Raw genomic sequence first — 18,705 nt, 5'->3', positions numbered from 1 at the left:
GCACACTTCAGAGAGGAAGTTAACCACTGACTTTTTTCACCCAAATGGTTGACATTAACAATGTTGTATATATGGACAAAACGGGGCAGGTCTAACTGATTTCCGCTGATGTGAATGCAAACTCCGCAAACAGGAGCCTTTCACAATTCGAGGAGCAAACAACATGTCGATCAACACCATCGAAGTGTGGTCTTTAATTTTCTAGAGGCAATTCTTCATTAGAAGTAATATGATGTAAATATGTTGGTTTTAGTGCATTTCTCCATGAATCTCCCATTGACTTCAATACAGTTGTCACCACAGTCTGGCCCCAAAGCAAGATTCGCTGACGGAATGACCCTGCATTCTTTTTTTTAGGTTCCTTGGTTATGCAGCCCACTGAATATGCTGCTGTCCATGAGTTCCTCATTAAGCCAGCCCATTGACTTTACATGACTGTGGTGACAGCACAGGTTTTTAAATCACTTTTCCTGTGCAGAGGAAAGTCGACCTTGCTTAAAGTTCGAGATGTCCTGGCCAGTTTTACAGATAGCGCTTTTAAAATGTTGGTCAAGGGGAAAAGCTTTCTGGGCTGAAGGGGTGTTTTGAACTGCAATACCACCAGTGGCAACTGGGCAGATTTAAAGCAAGGCAGAGTGGCTTGTCTGTGTTGATTAATCCCCTGATGATTTTCACTATTAATTGATTAGTCAATTAGTTTATAATATCAAAAAGAAGTTTTCCTTTTCTCACAATTTTCCAGAGCCCAAAATGATGTCTTCAAACAGCTTCTTATGTCCAACCAGCAGTCTAAAATCCAGAGACACACAAAAACACAAAAAGATGACAGAAAGCCGCCTCGAAAAACACTGCATCTCCACAGACGGGGACGCACCCCATGAAGATGAATCAAAGTAGCTCTACTTGTAGCGTGTGACCCACTGTTGCTGATCAGTCATGTAAACACCAACAACTTCAAGATTTCGGAGTACAACATAGAAGATTATGTCGTTTAAACAGCCTCATGGCTTTGAAAGTAATTTGTGTGACCAGGGCATTAGATATGGCATAACTCTATAAAGCATAAGACTGAATAAAGCTTTTAGCTCATTTCAGTCAACATGTTGCAGTAGATTTTGATTGTTTTTTGATTGATTAATTGTTTTGAAGTGGGAAGTTTGGCCAGATGGTGTCTCTTTAGATAGCTCTGAAGGTCAGTAAAGTTGTTAGTCGACCATGAACGCTAATTAAATTTCACGGCAGTATGGTCAGTATTAGCTGACCCAAGTACTAACAAGGATCTCGATTGTCTCTCTCAGTGTATTCTTCTGAAAAAGAACTTCTTACTGCATATGTTCACATAGACAATAAACGTATATTCACTGTAGGGGGTATAAAACTCTCAGACAGGATCAGCAGAAGTTTGTTTTAGGCTGGATGTTGTGTTGGCTGCAGAGTAGGTGGTAGCGTGATGGTCTGTGTTTTTAGGATTAATGTCTGGCTCCATTGGGGCAGCCATGAGGTCATCTCAGCAGTCTTACCCGTCTGTGTTCCCATGCTGCGCTAGCAACGGCCCACGAGGAGCAGAAAGCACAAGTGTGAGTGTTTGTGTGTGAGTGTGTGTGTGTGCGTGCGTGTGCGTGAGTGTGTGTGTGGACTTTGTTTGTTTCCTGTTTGTTTATCATGTACGGGTTTCAGAGACTGTATGTGTAATATGAACTGTGTGTGAGTTGGGTTAGTGATGGAGAGATTACAACTGCTGGGGGAGGTCTGAATATGAGAAGGGTGTAAGCTTATTGACTGACTTTGGGTGGGCTGCAGCCCATGTGCACCCTCAACACACACGCACACACACAGTCACACACAGTCACACACAGTTTGAGCATGCTGAGCAACAGGAACACAAAGATTCTGCTGATGAGGGACAAACTGCTGTGAAATGGCTCAGACTAAGCCTCATCATGCTGTGCTCAGAGTGTGTTTATATGTTTCTGTCTCTGTGCAGATTAGAAAAGTGTCTCTACCTTAACAGAAACTTGAACTCTAACGTATTTGGGTGGTTGTGAATTTCTTTTTCCTGAAGTCACTGTGCCCTTTGAGAAAGAAAGTGTTGGAGTCAATTACTGCTTTTGTATTTCGACGCCATCTCTGGCTTCAGTGTAGTCGACAGGCTCTCTTTTTAACTGTGCAACCAAACAAATATTACTTGGTGATATTCAGTCTTTTAACTCTTTATGTCATTTTCTTAACTATTTCCTGGTCTTAATAACAAATAAATGGTACTATTTAGCTGTGTTACATCGGTTGAGGTGAGCTAGAATAATTAAGTCATGAATAATTAAAATCCATCCCCATAGTTCAGTCACACCGAGCAAAAGCACAAAGGTTCCATTCTTGTAATAATGTATTCTCCTTTTTCTAACTTTGACAGACTACATTGTTTGAGAATCTTTTTGGCAGCCATTTATAAAAGTCTTGCATAGACCTGCCTACTACTGCATGATGTCAAATGGAAAGCAGAATACGAGCAACCGGATTATTCACTACAGATTGGGGCTTTCAAAACTACTGCAACCAACTTATTTTTCCTGCAACATGCTAAAGTCTCAGATGAACAATTGGCCTACATCAACGCACAGCGTCAAGTATTAGTTTTGATAGTAGATGAGTCGTCAAATTGATTATTTTTATCAAACCCCTACCACTTATTTTTCAGAATGATTTCACTGTTGCTCCTTACTTTTTCACTTCAGTACATAATTTAGTTGCACACCGTAATGCGTTTTAATTACATTTCTTAACACATCTAAAATTTTAAATGGGAATAAAAGGTGCAAATAACACACAACAAGATATGTCATGACCTCAATGGTTGAAAGAATAACGCACCAGTACAACCAATGAAAATGTTTAGTCGCATGCTCGAGAGCATGTGCAACCAAAATAGTCCCACCCTGGAGCCCTGCTACTACAGATGTAAGGTTCCCGTTTTAATTTGTGCATGTTGTATGTTATATATGGCATTGTAATGTATTGTATTGTAATTTTCTCGTTGCAGTTGGTCTGCTGTTTTTTTTTTTGTTTTTTTTTTATACATATGTTAAAGGTACTTTGATTATGATGTGCAGGGACACGTTTCCAGCAAGACCTGCTTACTCACTACTTGGTTATAGTAAAGAATGGGTGGAGCATTTGACTTGTGAAAGGGGCAAGTTACTACCTGCTCTGTATGTACCTCATAATTATCTGGGAGTCGAGTGTCATTTCAGGAATTTAATTGATCCCTAGATCCTCTACAGCAGCTCAAATGTCCTTTTCTGCACTTCAATTTTTATTAGTATTAAATAAATCTATGTCTTTACACAGTTTCAGATTGCTGATTGGATGTCTTGGCATCTAACATTTTGCAGATGTGATGGAAGTGTGTTTTGCGTAACGGTCGGAAATTTTCTAACCTCTGACTAACGTGATTTGTTACCACAAAGCAAATGAAAGTCGTGTTGTGGCATAGAGCAACCATTGTTTCATCCATGCCACAAGAATGTGGAAAAATATTTTTTAGTACATGCCTGTTTTTACAAAGCCTAGTCCATTTGACCATCCCTCCAGTCACATTCCTTGCCCTGCCTGTGTGTGTGATGACTTGTGAGTGCTGGCCAAACAGACCTCATCATCAGTATTTGTGCCCAAGTACCAGCATGCCCCCAGAATTCCTCATTTCACCAAATACGGGCATGTGAGACAAAACACTCCTGTTGCATTTTCCCTAATATTGCCTCATCCTTTTCTTGATGTGAGATTAAAAGAACAGGCTTAATTCTTCACTATATTCCCTTCAGCCACAAAACATCAAAGTACCTCTGCAGACTCTCCTTCTCTCCAGTCTGTATTGCCTTATTGTTTCTCATGGCATTGAATATGCTAATTTTAATGATGCTCTTTTCACTCTTAAAGAAAATCACTACCTTGTTAATTTACTGTAGCGTTTCTCCTTTGGCGATCTAAGTAGTTCCTTCCCGGCTGATTGGAAATCATTTCATACCCACAGCTCTCCGTCTGCCCTGCTTTTTCCTTTTTATCTCCACATCATCAGACCAGCTGGAATAATATCAGCCGTACCAGCAGGCATCTACAGCCAAAACCCATAACCCTGCTTGTTTTTAATTCCCCTGCTTCGGGACATTGTTATTTCAATGATGGCTATCAAAATGTGTCAGCAGAGCTGCTGACGTTTTACAGGAAAAGGGTGTTTTTAACCTCATACAAAAGAGACACAACTGCTGCCATCATAATAACTTCAAGATTCTCTAATTGCTTCTTTGAATTTTAAGATGTATTTTTAAAAGCCAACACAATTTCTGACATTCACGCTTTTCTATGAAACATTTCCTTTACTTTTTTTGTATAGATTTGAGAAAGCATCTAGAAAGAGCATGTAGGAGTTGTGTCGAAGTCGATGTTTAGACATTTCAGTCTGGCCGTCTGACCGGCATCCTAGGAAAAACATAAAAATGCAAGGCTGAGTAACAGTTGAGCTGGAAATGTTGGTTTCTCAATGTGAGCAGCCTCTCAGCTGCTTTTTCTTTGTATCTGTGTCCTCATGTATCTTCCATTTCCACTAAATAGAGCAGGAGATTACAGGCTTGCTTCAGTCAAATGGATGTTCTGTAACTGGCAGCTCACTTTCCTGCACTGAAATACCAGAGTTTCTACTTTGTATTTTAATTTCACGTCATCACAGTGAATTCCATCTTGTAATTTCTCATTTTTACCTAAATTTGTCTGACTTCAGAAATAAGCAGTGCACTAAGAACCATGTTTTAAGAACAATTGCCAAGCGTTCTCCTTGAAGCCCCCTTTGAAGACATACAACTATAAAACTATTCTTCTGAGCAACAATCGTTGATAAGCTTTAAAGGTCTGGTAAACACATTAGGGGTACAGTATAATCCTCCAAATCCATTTAGGATTAAGGCAGTAGAGATAAGAAAGAATTTCTTTGAGAGAGGTTTTGTCGTGATTCAATATAGACGTAATTTTTTTTTCTCTCATGAATGACACCATTGTCTTTCTAGAACTGTCTTTTAGAAACTACATTATGGCCTTCCTGTTTTTCATGATCCTGTAGAGGCTTTCTTTACTGGGGAGATGGCCATGTTCACATGGTTTAGGCAACTGGAGGGCTGATCTGCTGTGCTGGCAGAGGGTGTTGGAAGTAGAGGAAAAAGCAAGTAACAGCTTTGCCCTCTGGGTCATAAGTCATCTAAAATAGTGTCACCCAGCAGGTGGACAGACTAGTCTCCGATTTTGGATCTTTAGGCAACACAAGTGGTGATGTCTTAAGATGTCCTAACCCTAACCCTATGTCTTAAGGGGGTCCAAAGGAAACATCCCAATAATCCACCTAACCACAGGGTTTTTAGTGTGGGTTCACCCTGCTCTGGCTTAACTTAAGTGTTGTAAAACAGACCTATGTTATCAGTTTTTGAGGACAGCCAGCTAGTTTATATAGAGCTTTACTTCCTGTTTTATCTTACCTAACTCTAAGGGCTCTTTCAGAGCTGAGAAAATGTCTTGATTCCTTCTTTGAGTGGTACTTATCAACAAACTTTAATTACACAACTGCAAAAACAATTGGCAGCACTGGAGATGATTTAGGTGGGTCATAAGTACGTAGGATACATTTTTGTTCAAGCAGTAAATTTGTGTTCCATTTTTGTACTTGATTTAGGACAATTTTAGAGATTCCCTTGATTTAAGATTAGTTTTCTGTTTTGGCAGCCCAGTTAATGCACATTTACTGAGAATCATAGTTGTAAAACAGCACATGATGAAACGTCCCTGGCTTTAATTCTTTCTATCCATACTGGTGTATGTCACTACTTACATGATGGATACTGTTGGCAGTGAATAGTTCTGGTTCTTGTATTTTTGTAATAAAGAAATAGTTACTGGTCTAAAAGGCTGAATTCCAGTCTACTGATCCAGGTTGCCTCAGGATACCCAAGCATCATATATTTAGAGTAAGGATTGCACCAAATTAGCCATAGTGTAGTCACAATATTGGAAAAAAAATATTGTGACCCCTCTAAAGCTGCTGTATTGTCCTTATACCAGACTCTGCTTACCTCAGCATGTGTTTGCTGCTCAAAATTTTATAAAATTGCAGTCCATAACTTGGCACATGACCCATGCTGACCTCTTGATTGATTCTTTTGATTTTAAATCTTCGCTTACAAAATAGGTACAGATGTAGTCGCAAATAGATACATTTACTTCAAACCCTCTCAAGAGCATGTAATAGTAGACTGTATTGGCAATGCACAGAGAACAAGGGATTCTCCTGTATAGAAAGAATCAACATGAATTGGACGTGTTATGATTCTTTTTACCACCAGAGGGCGTTTCTGTCTGTCTGTCCTCATGCATCTCGTCCACACTCTGCCCAGCAGGAGTGGTCCTGTGTTTAGCAGCTACCCAGATATGCATAGAGTGCCTCGTGTACATACCAAAAGCAGAGTGCCTCTCTCCTCTGGACACCTGGCCTGAATCATCAGTGTGCGCTCGCCCCGATCCAAGAGGGACTTTGACTCTGAAGCATCAACTTACCTGTCCCATAAAGAGTGACCACATGCATGCTGCAGCTTGTCACTTTCTCACCTCGCCCCTTGTTCCTTTACACATTTGTTTGCTTCACAAGTTCTCTCTCTTGCTCTCTCCTCTTCCACCCTTTCTGGCTCTGCCTCCCTGAGGGGTTTTGCTTACGCTCTACATGCCCAGACAGTTGCACCATTCACGACTACACGCACAGGTCCATGGTCACAGATTAGAGGGGAACTGACAATATGATTATTTTTATAGACAGTCACTTACAGGATACTATTTCCCAACCACTTTGGTTTGTTATTTAATTCCCCTTCTTGGTTAACAGCCATGACTGACATCATTTCTTGAGATTTCTATGGCACAGTTTCTGGTATTTGATCTTGCTCTTAAGGTTCTCATTAACGCTGATGCAGCTAGAGTATTGGCTTGTCACTGCCAGGGTATACTGCGCCAATAAATCAACTTGTCACTGGGAGAATCTCACAGCCGTCAGCTATTTTAATAGTCACAAACAGGTATCTGGGGATAAATGATAAAAATACAAACAGATGATTGGTGTTGTCTTTGGACCTCTTCATAAACTAGAAGTAAAGATTTCATGCCAGTAAATGAAAAGTGATTTGGGTCGTCTCATCGATGAGGTTGTTTTTTCACTTGTAGTTTGTGTATTAACTGGTTTCACTTAGAGACCAGAGAGGTCAGGATGTCACCACTTTAGTATTTTGGATGAGTGTTGTTGTGATGTTTATCGTAGTGACTTTTCAATTAAATGATGACCTTGCATGTCCCTCATCCAACTCTGTTTTTTTTTTTGTTTTTTTTGGCCTTTTTATGGCTTTATTGACAGTACAGCTGAAGATATGACAGGAAACAGGGAGAGAGAGAGGGGAGTGACACGCAGCAAAGGGTCCCGGGCCGGGAGTCGAACCCGGGTTCGCTGCAGAGCCTCAGCACATGGGACGCGCGCGCTACCAACTGAGCTAAACAGCGCCCCATCCAACTCTGTTTTTGATTTAAACAAATAGCTTTTTTCATCCGGACCCAACCTGGCTTAAGGACCTAACACTTAAAATTAATTACATTCCCATCAGACTCAGCTGTACTTTGTGCATTTTGTGCTGATTAGGTAATGTTAGCATGCTAACAGGCTAAACGAAGGTTGTGGACCCGGTAAACATTAGACCTGCTAAACATCAGAATGTTAGCATGCTGAGGTTAGCGTTTAGTTCAGAGCACGACTGTAGCTAACTTTGGCCTACAGAGCTTGGCTGTAGACTCTTGTCATGTCTTGTTTAACAAGAAAGCAATATTTGTATTGCCTACATCAGTATCTCGCACCGTGAACAGATATTATAATGCCGTGCTTAGAGACGTATGCATGCAGTAAAAGTGCTCAGCCTACCTATCCATTTCTGGCCGTAAAATGTTAAAGGCTTACATTTCATGACTTAATGTCTCTTCACAGATGTCTCCTATGATCACGATCACCCCCAAAGTCATAATCTCATGAAGCCACATCAGTTATAGCAATTTGGCCTTGGATAGGACTATCACCTAACATATTGGCGTATAGCTTTATGTTCTGGCCTTGACTTCAGTCAGTTACCTGATGAGGAGTTAGATATTTCCTGCTGATGATTTCATCTGTGAAGACATTAGAGACTTGTTAGTCTGGCCAGGGGCTGAGAGAGGCAGGAAACTGAGGTGTTGGAAGGAGTTACAGTCTGCAGACAGTGATGGAGAACCCGAACTGAGGATGACAAAAATGTCTAACTGAAGTATCACCAGACACCCAGAATAATCTGTGTGGACAGGTAGAAGCCTAACCTGGCTCACCCAGTGTCGAGTGACATTTTGTCACGGTATTAAAATAGAAACTAGAATAGTTAATAGAAATAGGTAATGTGTTTGTTTCAGTTGCACAATGAGCAATGAATATTGTTTCAGTGTCAACATCTCCCTGATAGTCAAAGACAGTTGATCATTTGACATGCAGATCACTTGAACCCTGGGCCGCTATAGCGAGGACAAAGACTCTCTCCGTGAGCTCTACCAACTGAGCTACCGGGCTCCCGTCACAAGCAATTTTAATCCAATACCAGGGAATTTGGTCCAGATTAATGGTGCTGAGAAGACAAGAATGACATTTTTTTGTTTTAAGTGGATTATGTGGATTGTTATTGGATGGATTTCCCTACACACAGAATTGTGTGTACCAATTTAGTACACACAATCATGTCCAACTCTGAATGAATTCAAATAAATTTTTAATCCCTTAACTTTTCATAGAGCACCGATTGCCGCTATCAACATCTTGCCAAAACAAGACATTCCCATCGTCGTCAGCTGTACGTTAACACTCTAAACTACATGTTGATCATTGTAAACATTAAGCTATTCCTGATAGACATCAGCAAGAGCTGTTATTCTTGTGACTACAGTTACTAAGCAAGAGGCCACAGGTAATTTCAGTAGAAGTTGTCCTACAAACAGACACCTAACAATTGTTGCCTAATGACAGGTGTGACGTGATGCAAATCAAAGTTGAGCTGGCTAACTCGGAGTGTGAACATAACATTAGTCTAGTTTCCTAGTCCTACTGCTGATCTGTAAGGCATCCTGGTTTTCCAGTGATTCTGTGTAGGATCAGATGCACATCAAATGACCAATTGTGATCGTTTGTGGGGCTTGATTTGATTACTGCGTCTTACCTACTCATCAAAATGTTTTTGTTTTTTTCAGTTTCTTTTTGCCCTACATAGACCTCCATATTAAATGTTGTCCAGCTCTGTAATTTAAGATAAACACAAATCTGTGTGCTTGAATTTGTAGGTATATTTTCAGCAGGGTGCTGTTCCAGTGCATGAAAGTGAAGCAGGGAGATACATTGACATCATATCAACGTCATGATATAAAACTAGATATTGTCATATGTTATCATCATCATCCTTACTGGTCGTAAAGGCTTCAGTGTGACCGAGGGACCGAGGGATTCAAGTTCAGATCATTTGCCTCGCTGCTCTGAGTAAAACAGTTGGTATCATATGAAAACTTTTCATATCAGCTACACAAAGCTCAGAACAAATAACTTAAGAAGTCACCAATAGTTAAAATAATAAATACTTTTTAAACCTGTCACGATAATTTAGTCTTTCATTATCGACCAGCTCTCCTTTTTTACTACTGCAGTGGCAACTCTTGCTTGCTAACAGCCCTATCATTAACTATTACATTAAAAGATTCCCAAACAAATAGACACACACACACACACACACACACACACACACACCAGCACACCCGTGTTAGACATTTACGTGACCGATGTACAGTATGCTGCGTGGCTAGGTGCCATTTTGGCGCCTTTGTCTCTATGCTAGGGTGAGCAGCTTTCGTAAGTTGACACCTCCTCCTTCATATGACATGTCATGTGGACGAGGTCTTTTTGCATGTTTGTGCATATCAGTGCCGCTCTGTTAACGCCACCCTGGCAGCGGACAGTAACATGAAGCCACAAGGAGCTGATGCAGTGTGTAAATTAAACGTGTCCTTGGATCGCTGTCTGTGTCACTTTTTACCTTTTTTGTGTGATCTTTAACCTTATAAAAGGGAAAGTTGTGCTCTCGCAGTGTTTACCATGTGGGTATTAGTAGTGTAGTTTTTGGTGCGGCTGCAGTCTCAGACAGCCGGTTGTAAAAAAGTGTGACATGTAACCTTGCTACCGTGCAGCCAGGATCAGGGGCTTTGGAGCCACACCACTGTTTAGATGGATTGGTTAACAGCAGCTCTTGGCCCAGTAGTGTCCTGTAAGGGTCAGAGCCAAAACCACTTCAAATGTGCAAACCATAATCCCTCTTTGACATTAGTATTTTCAGATGGAGGCAAGCAAGGTGGGGGGCGGCAATGTAAGCAAGGTCTTTCTGGCTAGCCTTGTTTCATGCTGGCAGTGGTGTTAGACACTAAAGCCATTACTCATGGTGCAGGCATGTCCAGAATGTATTCTTAGCCCCTGTCTTCCTATCAGTCACTACAGAAAGGTTGGAGGGTCAAAAAATAAAGAGGTAACCAGTCTACAGGGCTGTCTGCGCCACCGCTGTTTACCAGGGAGGGGGTGATATTTTAAACCTGGGAGAGCTCACATATTTACCCCACTCAGCCTGCCTGACTTGCCATTTGGTGGGGTGAAGACACTGGAGACCACTCATAGAGGACAGAAGAGAGGAGCTCTTCAGTTACTACTTCATAACCAGATAGCTTGCAGCTTTCACAAAAAGAAAAATAGTGCAGATAAGAAGAGGAAGAGAAGAAGACCGAGTCAAACAGAAGGTTTGAGGATAAAGGCGAGGACAGAGGGGAAGACATTCTGGCGAGGCGAGAGGTAGCCAGGCTGAGCTGACTTTACCCCAGAGGAGGAGTTGCAGTTGCCGGCCGGGGCAGGTCCCAAGGCTGGCAGGGCTGGCCCTACTGCTTCTCCACCTCCTTTCCTTCCTCCTCTCACTCCTCCTTCTTCTCCCTTTAACCATCAACTGAACTGCTGTGCAGTGATGAACTCACAGGCAGAGCCCTTGAGCAACACAGGAATGCATAAAAAATCCTGCCAAATGAACTTCTCTGCCTTAAGTGTGGGAAACTCTAGAGGTTGAGCCTCCCATTAGAGGACCTCCACCACAGCAGTACAGACTGTCACCCTTCTGTCTCTCATCCATTTTTATTGCACTCACTGGTTGAGTGCATAGGGAGACTGAGGGGAGTTTTTTTTATACACTTCTTCATTTTTGCTTTTGTAAACCGGAACACTGGCAACCTTTTCAGTAGCTCGGTGCAAGGACCAGCTCCACTCACCGAAGATGAGCCGCTGGCTGAAATGCACTTCAACGCACTTTGTAGGTATTCATTGTCAGAAACTTCAGTTTGTCATGAAAAGCTGTTCATGAAAAACTGTTTCCTCGGTTCTTATTCTTTTATTGAAGAGTTGCATTCCCTCAAAGCTGTGTTTTTAACAAAGTTGTACCACAATGAAAGTGCAGTATGGCACATTCCTGACACATTGTGCATCAACTGTGGTGTATAACTGTGCTTCAAATGTAAAAAATACTCTGCCATTATGTCTGTTGTTGTTTTGCGTCAGAAATAGACTTTGTGAATCATATTCATGAATCACTGTTGCATTGGGGAAAAAAAAACAGGAAATCAGTTGATAGGTCCCTCTCGCTACTGTTGAACTAAGCGTGTATTTAGTAAGGTATTCAGCAGTTTGTTTTGGGTTTCACTGTCAAACATGCTGCATGCCTGATTGTTCACTGTCATCATTATCAGAACACAGACTGGAACAAGTATGACGATCGGCTGATGAAGGCGGTGGAGCGCGGCGAAATGGACAAGGTGGCTGCTGTTCTCAGCAAGAAGGGCATCATCCCAACAAAGCTCGATGTGGAAGGACGCTCTGCGTGAGTAAACACAGACCCACACACATCCATGTCCAGTGTGTGACAGTGTGTGACATTCATAGTTAAAGAGGTGTGAATTTCTACAACACACTGTCGACAAACTGATCAAAATCAGACACGGACTGTTTGCTGAACACATACAGACTGCCCTACACTAGAAAAATAGTTTCTTATTGTTTTGCCTCGATTATTGCTGTCTTCCGTGCATTTCTGAATTTTTGAAAACCTAAAAATGCTGAGCAACACACATTCCAAACATTGTCGTGGTCTCCCCACCACACATTCCTGACCTTGTTTTCCAGATAAGACATAGATGGAAATTCCTACAATTAGGTCATGACCTTAAAGACAAAAAAAGAACAATCATGACCCCTCCAAAATTCCTTTGTGTAAGGTGACATTGTTGCACAATTCAGCCTTAGACCTTCATCTAGCTGTCCTGCATATGAAAAACTATTATATTATCACATGTCTATTTTGTGATCCAGAAATGTTTCTTTAGCGTACATCTGAGAGCAGGTCAGTGTGGGAGTTGGTATAAAGAATGTTTGTGGCCACTGAAGGCTTGACCACACTGGCCAGTGGATGCTTAGATGGTCCCCACAGGAAATGACTCCCTGCGCAGTCAGATCAGATCCACTGTGGTTCTTGCAGCACAAACTAATACGTTTAGGTCCAGCTGCAGGCTATTATGAGGATCATCTGACATCTTGAAGGACCATGTTTTATATGTAGAATTTGTCGGTTGGAGCTGAAGAGGCAGTGGTTGAACAGACAGCTAAGACGGGAAGAAAGAGAGGAAAAAGTGGGTCAACATTGAGCTGTTTTAAAAAAAGCAAGTACTTTGTTTTCCCCCTGAATGTAATCAGATTCCAACAGCATCTCTCTGGGAGGCCGGGCGCCCTCAGTTTAATTCCAGATATATGAAGAAGTCACCGGGCTGTGCTTCAGGTTTATTTTAACAAAGGCTTTGTTATGGAGCACCAGATCCCAGAAGCAAAGGTGTCGAGTATTTTCAGCAGTGTGTGAAATTCTCCTGTAACACCATTGCAAAGACCAGTTGTTGTGCACGCATGTAAATAAACAGAATTATACACACAACCTGATGAATGCCTGGTCTCATAATAAGGTGCTAGAATTTGGCAGAACTAAATCTAGAACTGTGGCTGACAGTTTTGCAGTGACAGACTGAATAGGTTGTTGTACACAAATGCAGTCAGGCTAGTTATTAAGTGTTCCCCCTGCAGGGCAGCCAGACAAGGACTGGTTAAAAATAAAATCAACACATCACCTTAACTGAACATTTATGGAAAGATGTCATGCTTTTGCCAAGGATACCCAAAGCAAAAGTGAACCACAATCACAACTCAGCAAGTCTGCTTATAGTTCAGTGGGCCACACACAGACAACACGTGTGTTTGGCTTTCTGGTCAACAAAGGAATGTCGGATGGCGATCCTGTGTAATCATGGACCTCTGTGGGGAAACAAATTACAAACTGTTACCCCAGATATATCATTTGGTGTGCCCCGGATTAGCCTCGCTGTGTTCAGCTAATGAATTCAGCTCTAACTGTCCTATCGCAGCCTCCAGCTGAGTAAACAGTTTACATCTCTTCCATGGCACTCGCTGGATCCTGGTGGGTAAGCCCACCCATCACACCTGCTCACTCTGTGCAGTTGTGATAGCTGGCTGACAAGGGCTTAGCAGCAATATAAGTGCACGTGAGGGCACAGCACTCAAGATGAGCACTCACTCAGCCCTGCAGCACAGAACTGGCACTGACTGAAGACACTGCTGCGTGCCCATTGTCTGTCAGGATTAGCTGTAATGGGTTTTGTGTCTTTTAAGCAAAACTATGGCAAGCTGTGATTTTCGCAGCTGGATCTGCATGATGTGGAGCCTGTTCTTGGAAGAGTTTTAATGTGTTTTTGTGGTGGATCCGTGTCAGACATTTTGTTGTTTTTTGGTTTGTCATATTTTGTTCAGTCTCAGTCTTGTCGGGTTAACTTTTTATGGAGGATAAGGATAGATTTTTTCTTTTTTCTTCATTTGGAAATTCCGGATTTGAAATATCCCATGAATTTCTCGATTTGCACCATTATAACAGAATATTGCATTAAATTGAGTTCTTTATTGACACAAACTCCTAATTCGCCTTGCCATTAGCTGTAACCCATGTCACACTGTTAATGGATCATCACCCAAGGACGAGCCATGTTAGTTAATTTTTTCTGCTGTTTCCTGCGAATATCTGGCCCATCCCACATGGGATTACAAGACACCATCGTAATAGAACATATATATCATCTTCCTGTTTTTTTTTTAGATCAGCAAAAAAAAATATGTAACCACATAATATAATTTTTTTTATTCATTATTATATTGAGTGTGTCATATTTTTAATTGTGGCGGTTTAGTGGACCAAATTGCTCAAACTTTGACAGTAAAACAAGTCATTTCATGGGGTTGTGAGGCTTTTATTACCATTTTGCAGATGCATCTTTCACAATGTTAGCTTATGGGAAGAAGTCCCTAGTGCATCACATGACGATGTATTTTCACGGCTTGGCTGTGGCAGAAACGGCCTTCAAGGCCTGGAGCTCTTTGTGGGGGCTTGATCTGGACGATGAGGCCAGTTGTCTTCTTTGCAGAAGAAGTTACAGTCAAGCCAACTGCGTTAAATAGTCCTCTTCCTATTCTTTATTGTTTTTTTAAGTGTATAACATCATGCTATGCACTGACAGGTGCTGTCTTGAGTGAGTGAGAACGAAACGCGTAGCTCCAAAAATAGAAAATCAATTTGTGGCGGCCAATGTTGATATTGTGGCAGACCGTGTGTGGGAAACACTTTGTGCATTATACGTATGTACAAAGTCAATATTTGTTTTAATGTTACTTTGATGTAAATTTTAGTCTAAAACATCTTTGCAGCTGACTCGTCATTACTTATTGATCAAAAAGTCTTTAAGAAATCCTCCACCCAGTTCAAGTGTGCAGTTATGTATTTTTGACTCTGTACAGAAGCATTCCTTAAGTTACCCTCCAGAAAATGCTGTAGCTCATGAACTTCACTCTTCCTCACTCACTCCTATCCCCCTAACTTGGCTCGCTCTGGTCTGCTTCCTGTCTGCTGTTTGCCCCGAAAGGTCAGGACCCTCCACTGCTACTAGGAGAACCTGCATCTCCTGGCCATCAACACGGCTTTTAATACCCACGCCAGTGTTGAGGTGACAGCCTAGCTGTCTCCTTGGCAGATACCTCGGGGTTAGTGTATAAACAGGTTCATGTGACTTGATGGGTGACAGACTGAGATTGGTTTACACACAAGTGCTCTGCAAACCTTCATGGCTAGTGGCGGCAGTGCTGCTGCGGGTTAAATCAGAGAAGGGGTTCAGGAATGTTTCCAGTCAAAGGCGATGATTAAAGACATGTTGGCAAATAGATGCTCCATTGAGTGGGCAAGTTACGAGAGGAGAGTGCAAACTTTGTGGATATCAAACATTAAAAGTTGGCAAACAATCACACTTCAAGGTTCATTTAGCTTTTCTTGGCTTTCAGATGAACCTTGTGATCCTCACTGTCAGATGGAGGTTGCCCAGTTTTCACAGAAATGCAGATATTCAAATTTTAGAATTAGCTAAATTAGCATTTAGCATTTTAAGAACTTCATGTCAATGTTGGCATAGGATGAACTGAAAAAACTCCAAAGATATCAAGGTCTGGTATGTGGATTGAATTGTATTACTCTGCAGGTCATTGCTAGGACTGGGCGACAAAATCAAATATCACAATTTTTATTGATCAAATACCTCAATATCAGTGTTGCAACAATATTGTAGGGAAAACTACTTTCACAAAATATAAACACAATGAAATTCTTTAGAAACAATCATCAGTAATAAGGATTTAATGACTTGGTAGGTAAAGAGAAGTCTTAGAGCAAGCAGAACAGTCTGGTAAGTTCAGAAAATCAAATCTCTTAACTGTAATGCAGCCTTTAAAATCAGGAACAGACAACAGTCATTCCATATAACAATATAGCAATTTCACTGATCGAAATAAGGCAAGCGGTGGTGCATTACAGACAAAAAATTGAGGGACGCAGAAAGCAACAAATGAAAAAGAGAACCTGCAGTAATTTCAGTAATCTTGTTTTTGTATTATTTGATAGTGCTCAAGAATACAAAAATGAGGCAGAGCCAGAGGGCAGTGTTGTTTGTGTCTTCTTAGTTACCATGGAGTCACAACAGACCCTGAGGTTTTCTTGGTATTTGGTTTAAGAATGCAGATCTTGCCGATAGCAAGGAACCAAGTGTCCATTTACAGCCCCTCTCTCATCTTCAGTTTCGGTCTCTCTACACCGTATCACCTCCTGTCTTCTCTTTGCCAGCTCCCTCCATGACATACCCGTCTGTTTTCCTCTCCTTATTTTTCTCTCTTCTCTTCTCCAGGTTTCATTTGGCTGCCACACGAGGACACCTCGAGTGTCTCAATCTCATCCTGGGACACAATGTTGATGTCACTGCGACTGATGCCGCTGGTGAGTTCAGGTTGGATTAAAGCAGTACCCCAAAGCTTTTTTTTCTACACTTTGATCTGTTTCCAAATTTTCTCCACACTAAGTATATCTATGAGGGTAGGCTCAGCACTGAAACCTCCTCAGAGTATAACATAATAGGATTTCAAGGCCACAAACATTTGAAAGTTCACTTTGTAAACAACCAGAGAAGCTCTGTTTCTCCACAGGGGGTCCATGTCGGAAGTTTTTGTATTGTATGCAATGATTAAAAATAAACCACACTGTGCCCCTTGTTCTAACATAGAGTGGGTGTGATGTCATTCCCACATTATCAATTAAGACAGGTTACAGTACTCAGTGCCAGAACACGTTGTATGTTTTGAGGGCGGAAATTGGTATGTGTGTGGCAGAAAATTGGTCTCATTAGCGTTTCTTTTTCCTACTAAAGAGAGTACTACTCAGCGGTCTGTTAATTTGCCTCGGTGTGAGAGCATAAATTGGGATGTGAAATCGGCTAAATAATGAGCAAGAGGCATGATCTGATCCATCCCAGCGTTCAGAAGCAATATGGCAGCGAGGCGAAGATGGAAGCATCAAATTACATTAAGTCTTATTGCAGAATGAAGAAACTCTCCTGCTCTGATTGGACTGATTGGACTATAAGCTTTTATATTTTCACCTGAATATGTTTTGCACTTTGCTATGTTTTAAATCTCATGCTTTCAGATCAGGTATGTACATATTGCAGGTTTTTACTTGACGAACTGACCACTGATAATATTGGTTTAAAATATCTAGATATGTCAACAGAAATTCTCTTGCTATTTTTAACATTCAACCAGCCAAGAAAGGATGAACAAGTAGCGTAAGAGATCAGGAACTTTCTTATTCTGAAGTAGAATAAGAAGACTTTGGAAACGGAGAATAAATGTCCCGTCATATAATAAGAAACCATGTTCATGTCCTGTATCGTATTGTGTCAAGCATTGTGGTATTATTTAATATTTTTACCATGATGATCCATTACAACTGATGGAATCACTTACTGTGTAGCCCGTCTATTCAAATAACACAATATAATTTATGTCAAGCTGTGACCCAGTTATTAAGACCAAAGATCATGTTCTTCCAGCTAAGAGGAGCTCAAAGTGGTTCACTGATTGATCTAATGGTGTCGGTTCCAGTCTTGCTCTCCTGCAATCAATGGCACGTGTGCAGGAAACTTTATTTTTTTAGTTAAGCATCAGCAGATCGATCCATAGAGTGACTTGTATTGGCTGTTTGACTCGGAATAATATTGTTAAATGGCAGCTGTCATGATGAAGTGATACAAGAGGAGTCTTGAGTATAGAAAAATGATAAATAAAATGTGACAAATGAAGGAACAGGTTTAACAGGATTTATCAGTTTTGAGTTGACCGTCTTTCCGTTTCTCTCAGAGTAGAACCTTTTAGAGTCTTTTGACTCAGATGAAGAAGCACATAACTTTAAAACACTCGTCCTCTAATTAAGGTTGTTGCCTGGATCCAGTCATGGAATGTAACGTGGTACATTTACTCAAGTACTTGACTTAAGTACAATTTTGAGGCACTCTACTACATCTGGATGCACATATTGTACTTTTAACTTTTTTACTCCACTGCTTTAGTTACTTATTACTCTACAGATTACATACTGTATCAGAGCCAAAGAAGCATTTTTATCGTATTGGATAAAAAATTAAAAAAAGATTCCAATAATCAGAAAAATGCTGAATATTGGATCCAGTGATTTGCCAGGCTGATCATCAGTGTACTCATTGTATACAATATATAGATACATCAGGGTTTGTACGGGTGCTTGAAATCCTTGAAAGTGCTTGAATTTCAATGTTGCATTTTCAAGGTCTGAAAAGTGACATGTTCAGTATTAATAAACTTTGATGAATAAGCGAACAGCTTATAAAAGTTTATGTCAAAAAAGAAAATGACAGGGTGCTCTCAGATCTCTCCTTGTCTCGGTGCAAGTGTGCCTGAAGAATGGCAAGTGGCTTCCCCTTTTTTGGATATTACTTTGTGATCTCCTTTAATTTCTAAAGTTTTTGCTATTATGAAACATAATGTTAGATGTTTACAGCATAATACAATGTACATAATTGTGATAAAAAGTGAAGAAA

At 40.9% G+C, this 18,705-nt stretch overlaps 1 protein-coding gene across 2 annotated transcripts in view; it reads left to right on the top strand.

Moving 5' to 3' along the window:
• Positions 1-18,705, top strand: part of uacab (uveal autoantigen with coiled-coil domains and ankyrin repeats b) — a 51,421-nt gene that overhangs the window by 13,403 nt on the left and 19,313 nt on the right. The window contains exons 1-3 of one of the 2 annotated variants that reach the window (XM_030413752.1): positions 10,750-11,465; positions 11,899-12,029; positions 16,483-16,571. In XM_030413752.1, coding sequence (XP_030269612.1) covers positions 11,430-11,465; positions 11,899-12,029; positions 16,483-16,571 — 256 coding nt within the window. In that variant the 5' untranslated portion in view covers positions 10,750-11,429. Of the gene's footprint in view, positions 1-10,749; positions 11,466-11,898; positions 12,030-16,482; positions 16,572-18,705 lie in introns of those variants that run through there. The other variant, XM_030413750.1, reaches the window with a different exon arrangement.

Source organism: Sparus aurata, chromosome 4 (genome assembly GCF_900880675.1).
Source record: "Sparus aurata chromosome 4, fSpaAur1.1, whole genome shotgun sequence".
Classification (NCBI taxonomy): domain Eukaryota; kingdom Metazoa; phylum Chordata; class Actinopteri; order Spariformes; family Sparidae; genus Sparus; species Sparus aurata.
This window is presented reverse-complemented; position numbering and strand designations above follow the sequence as displayed.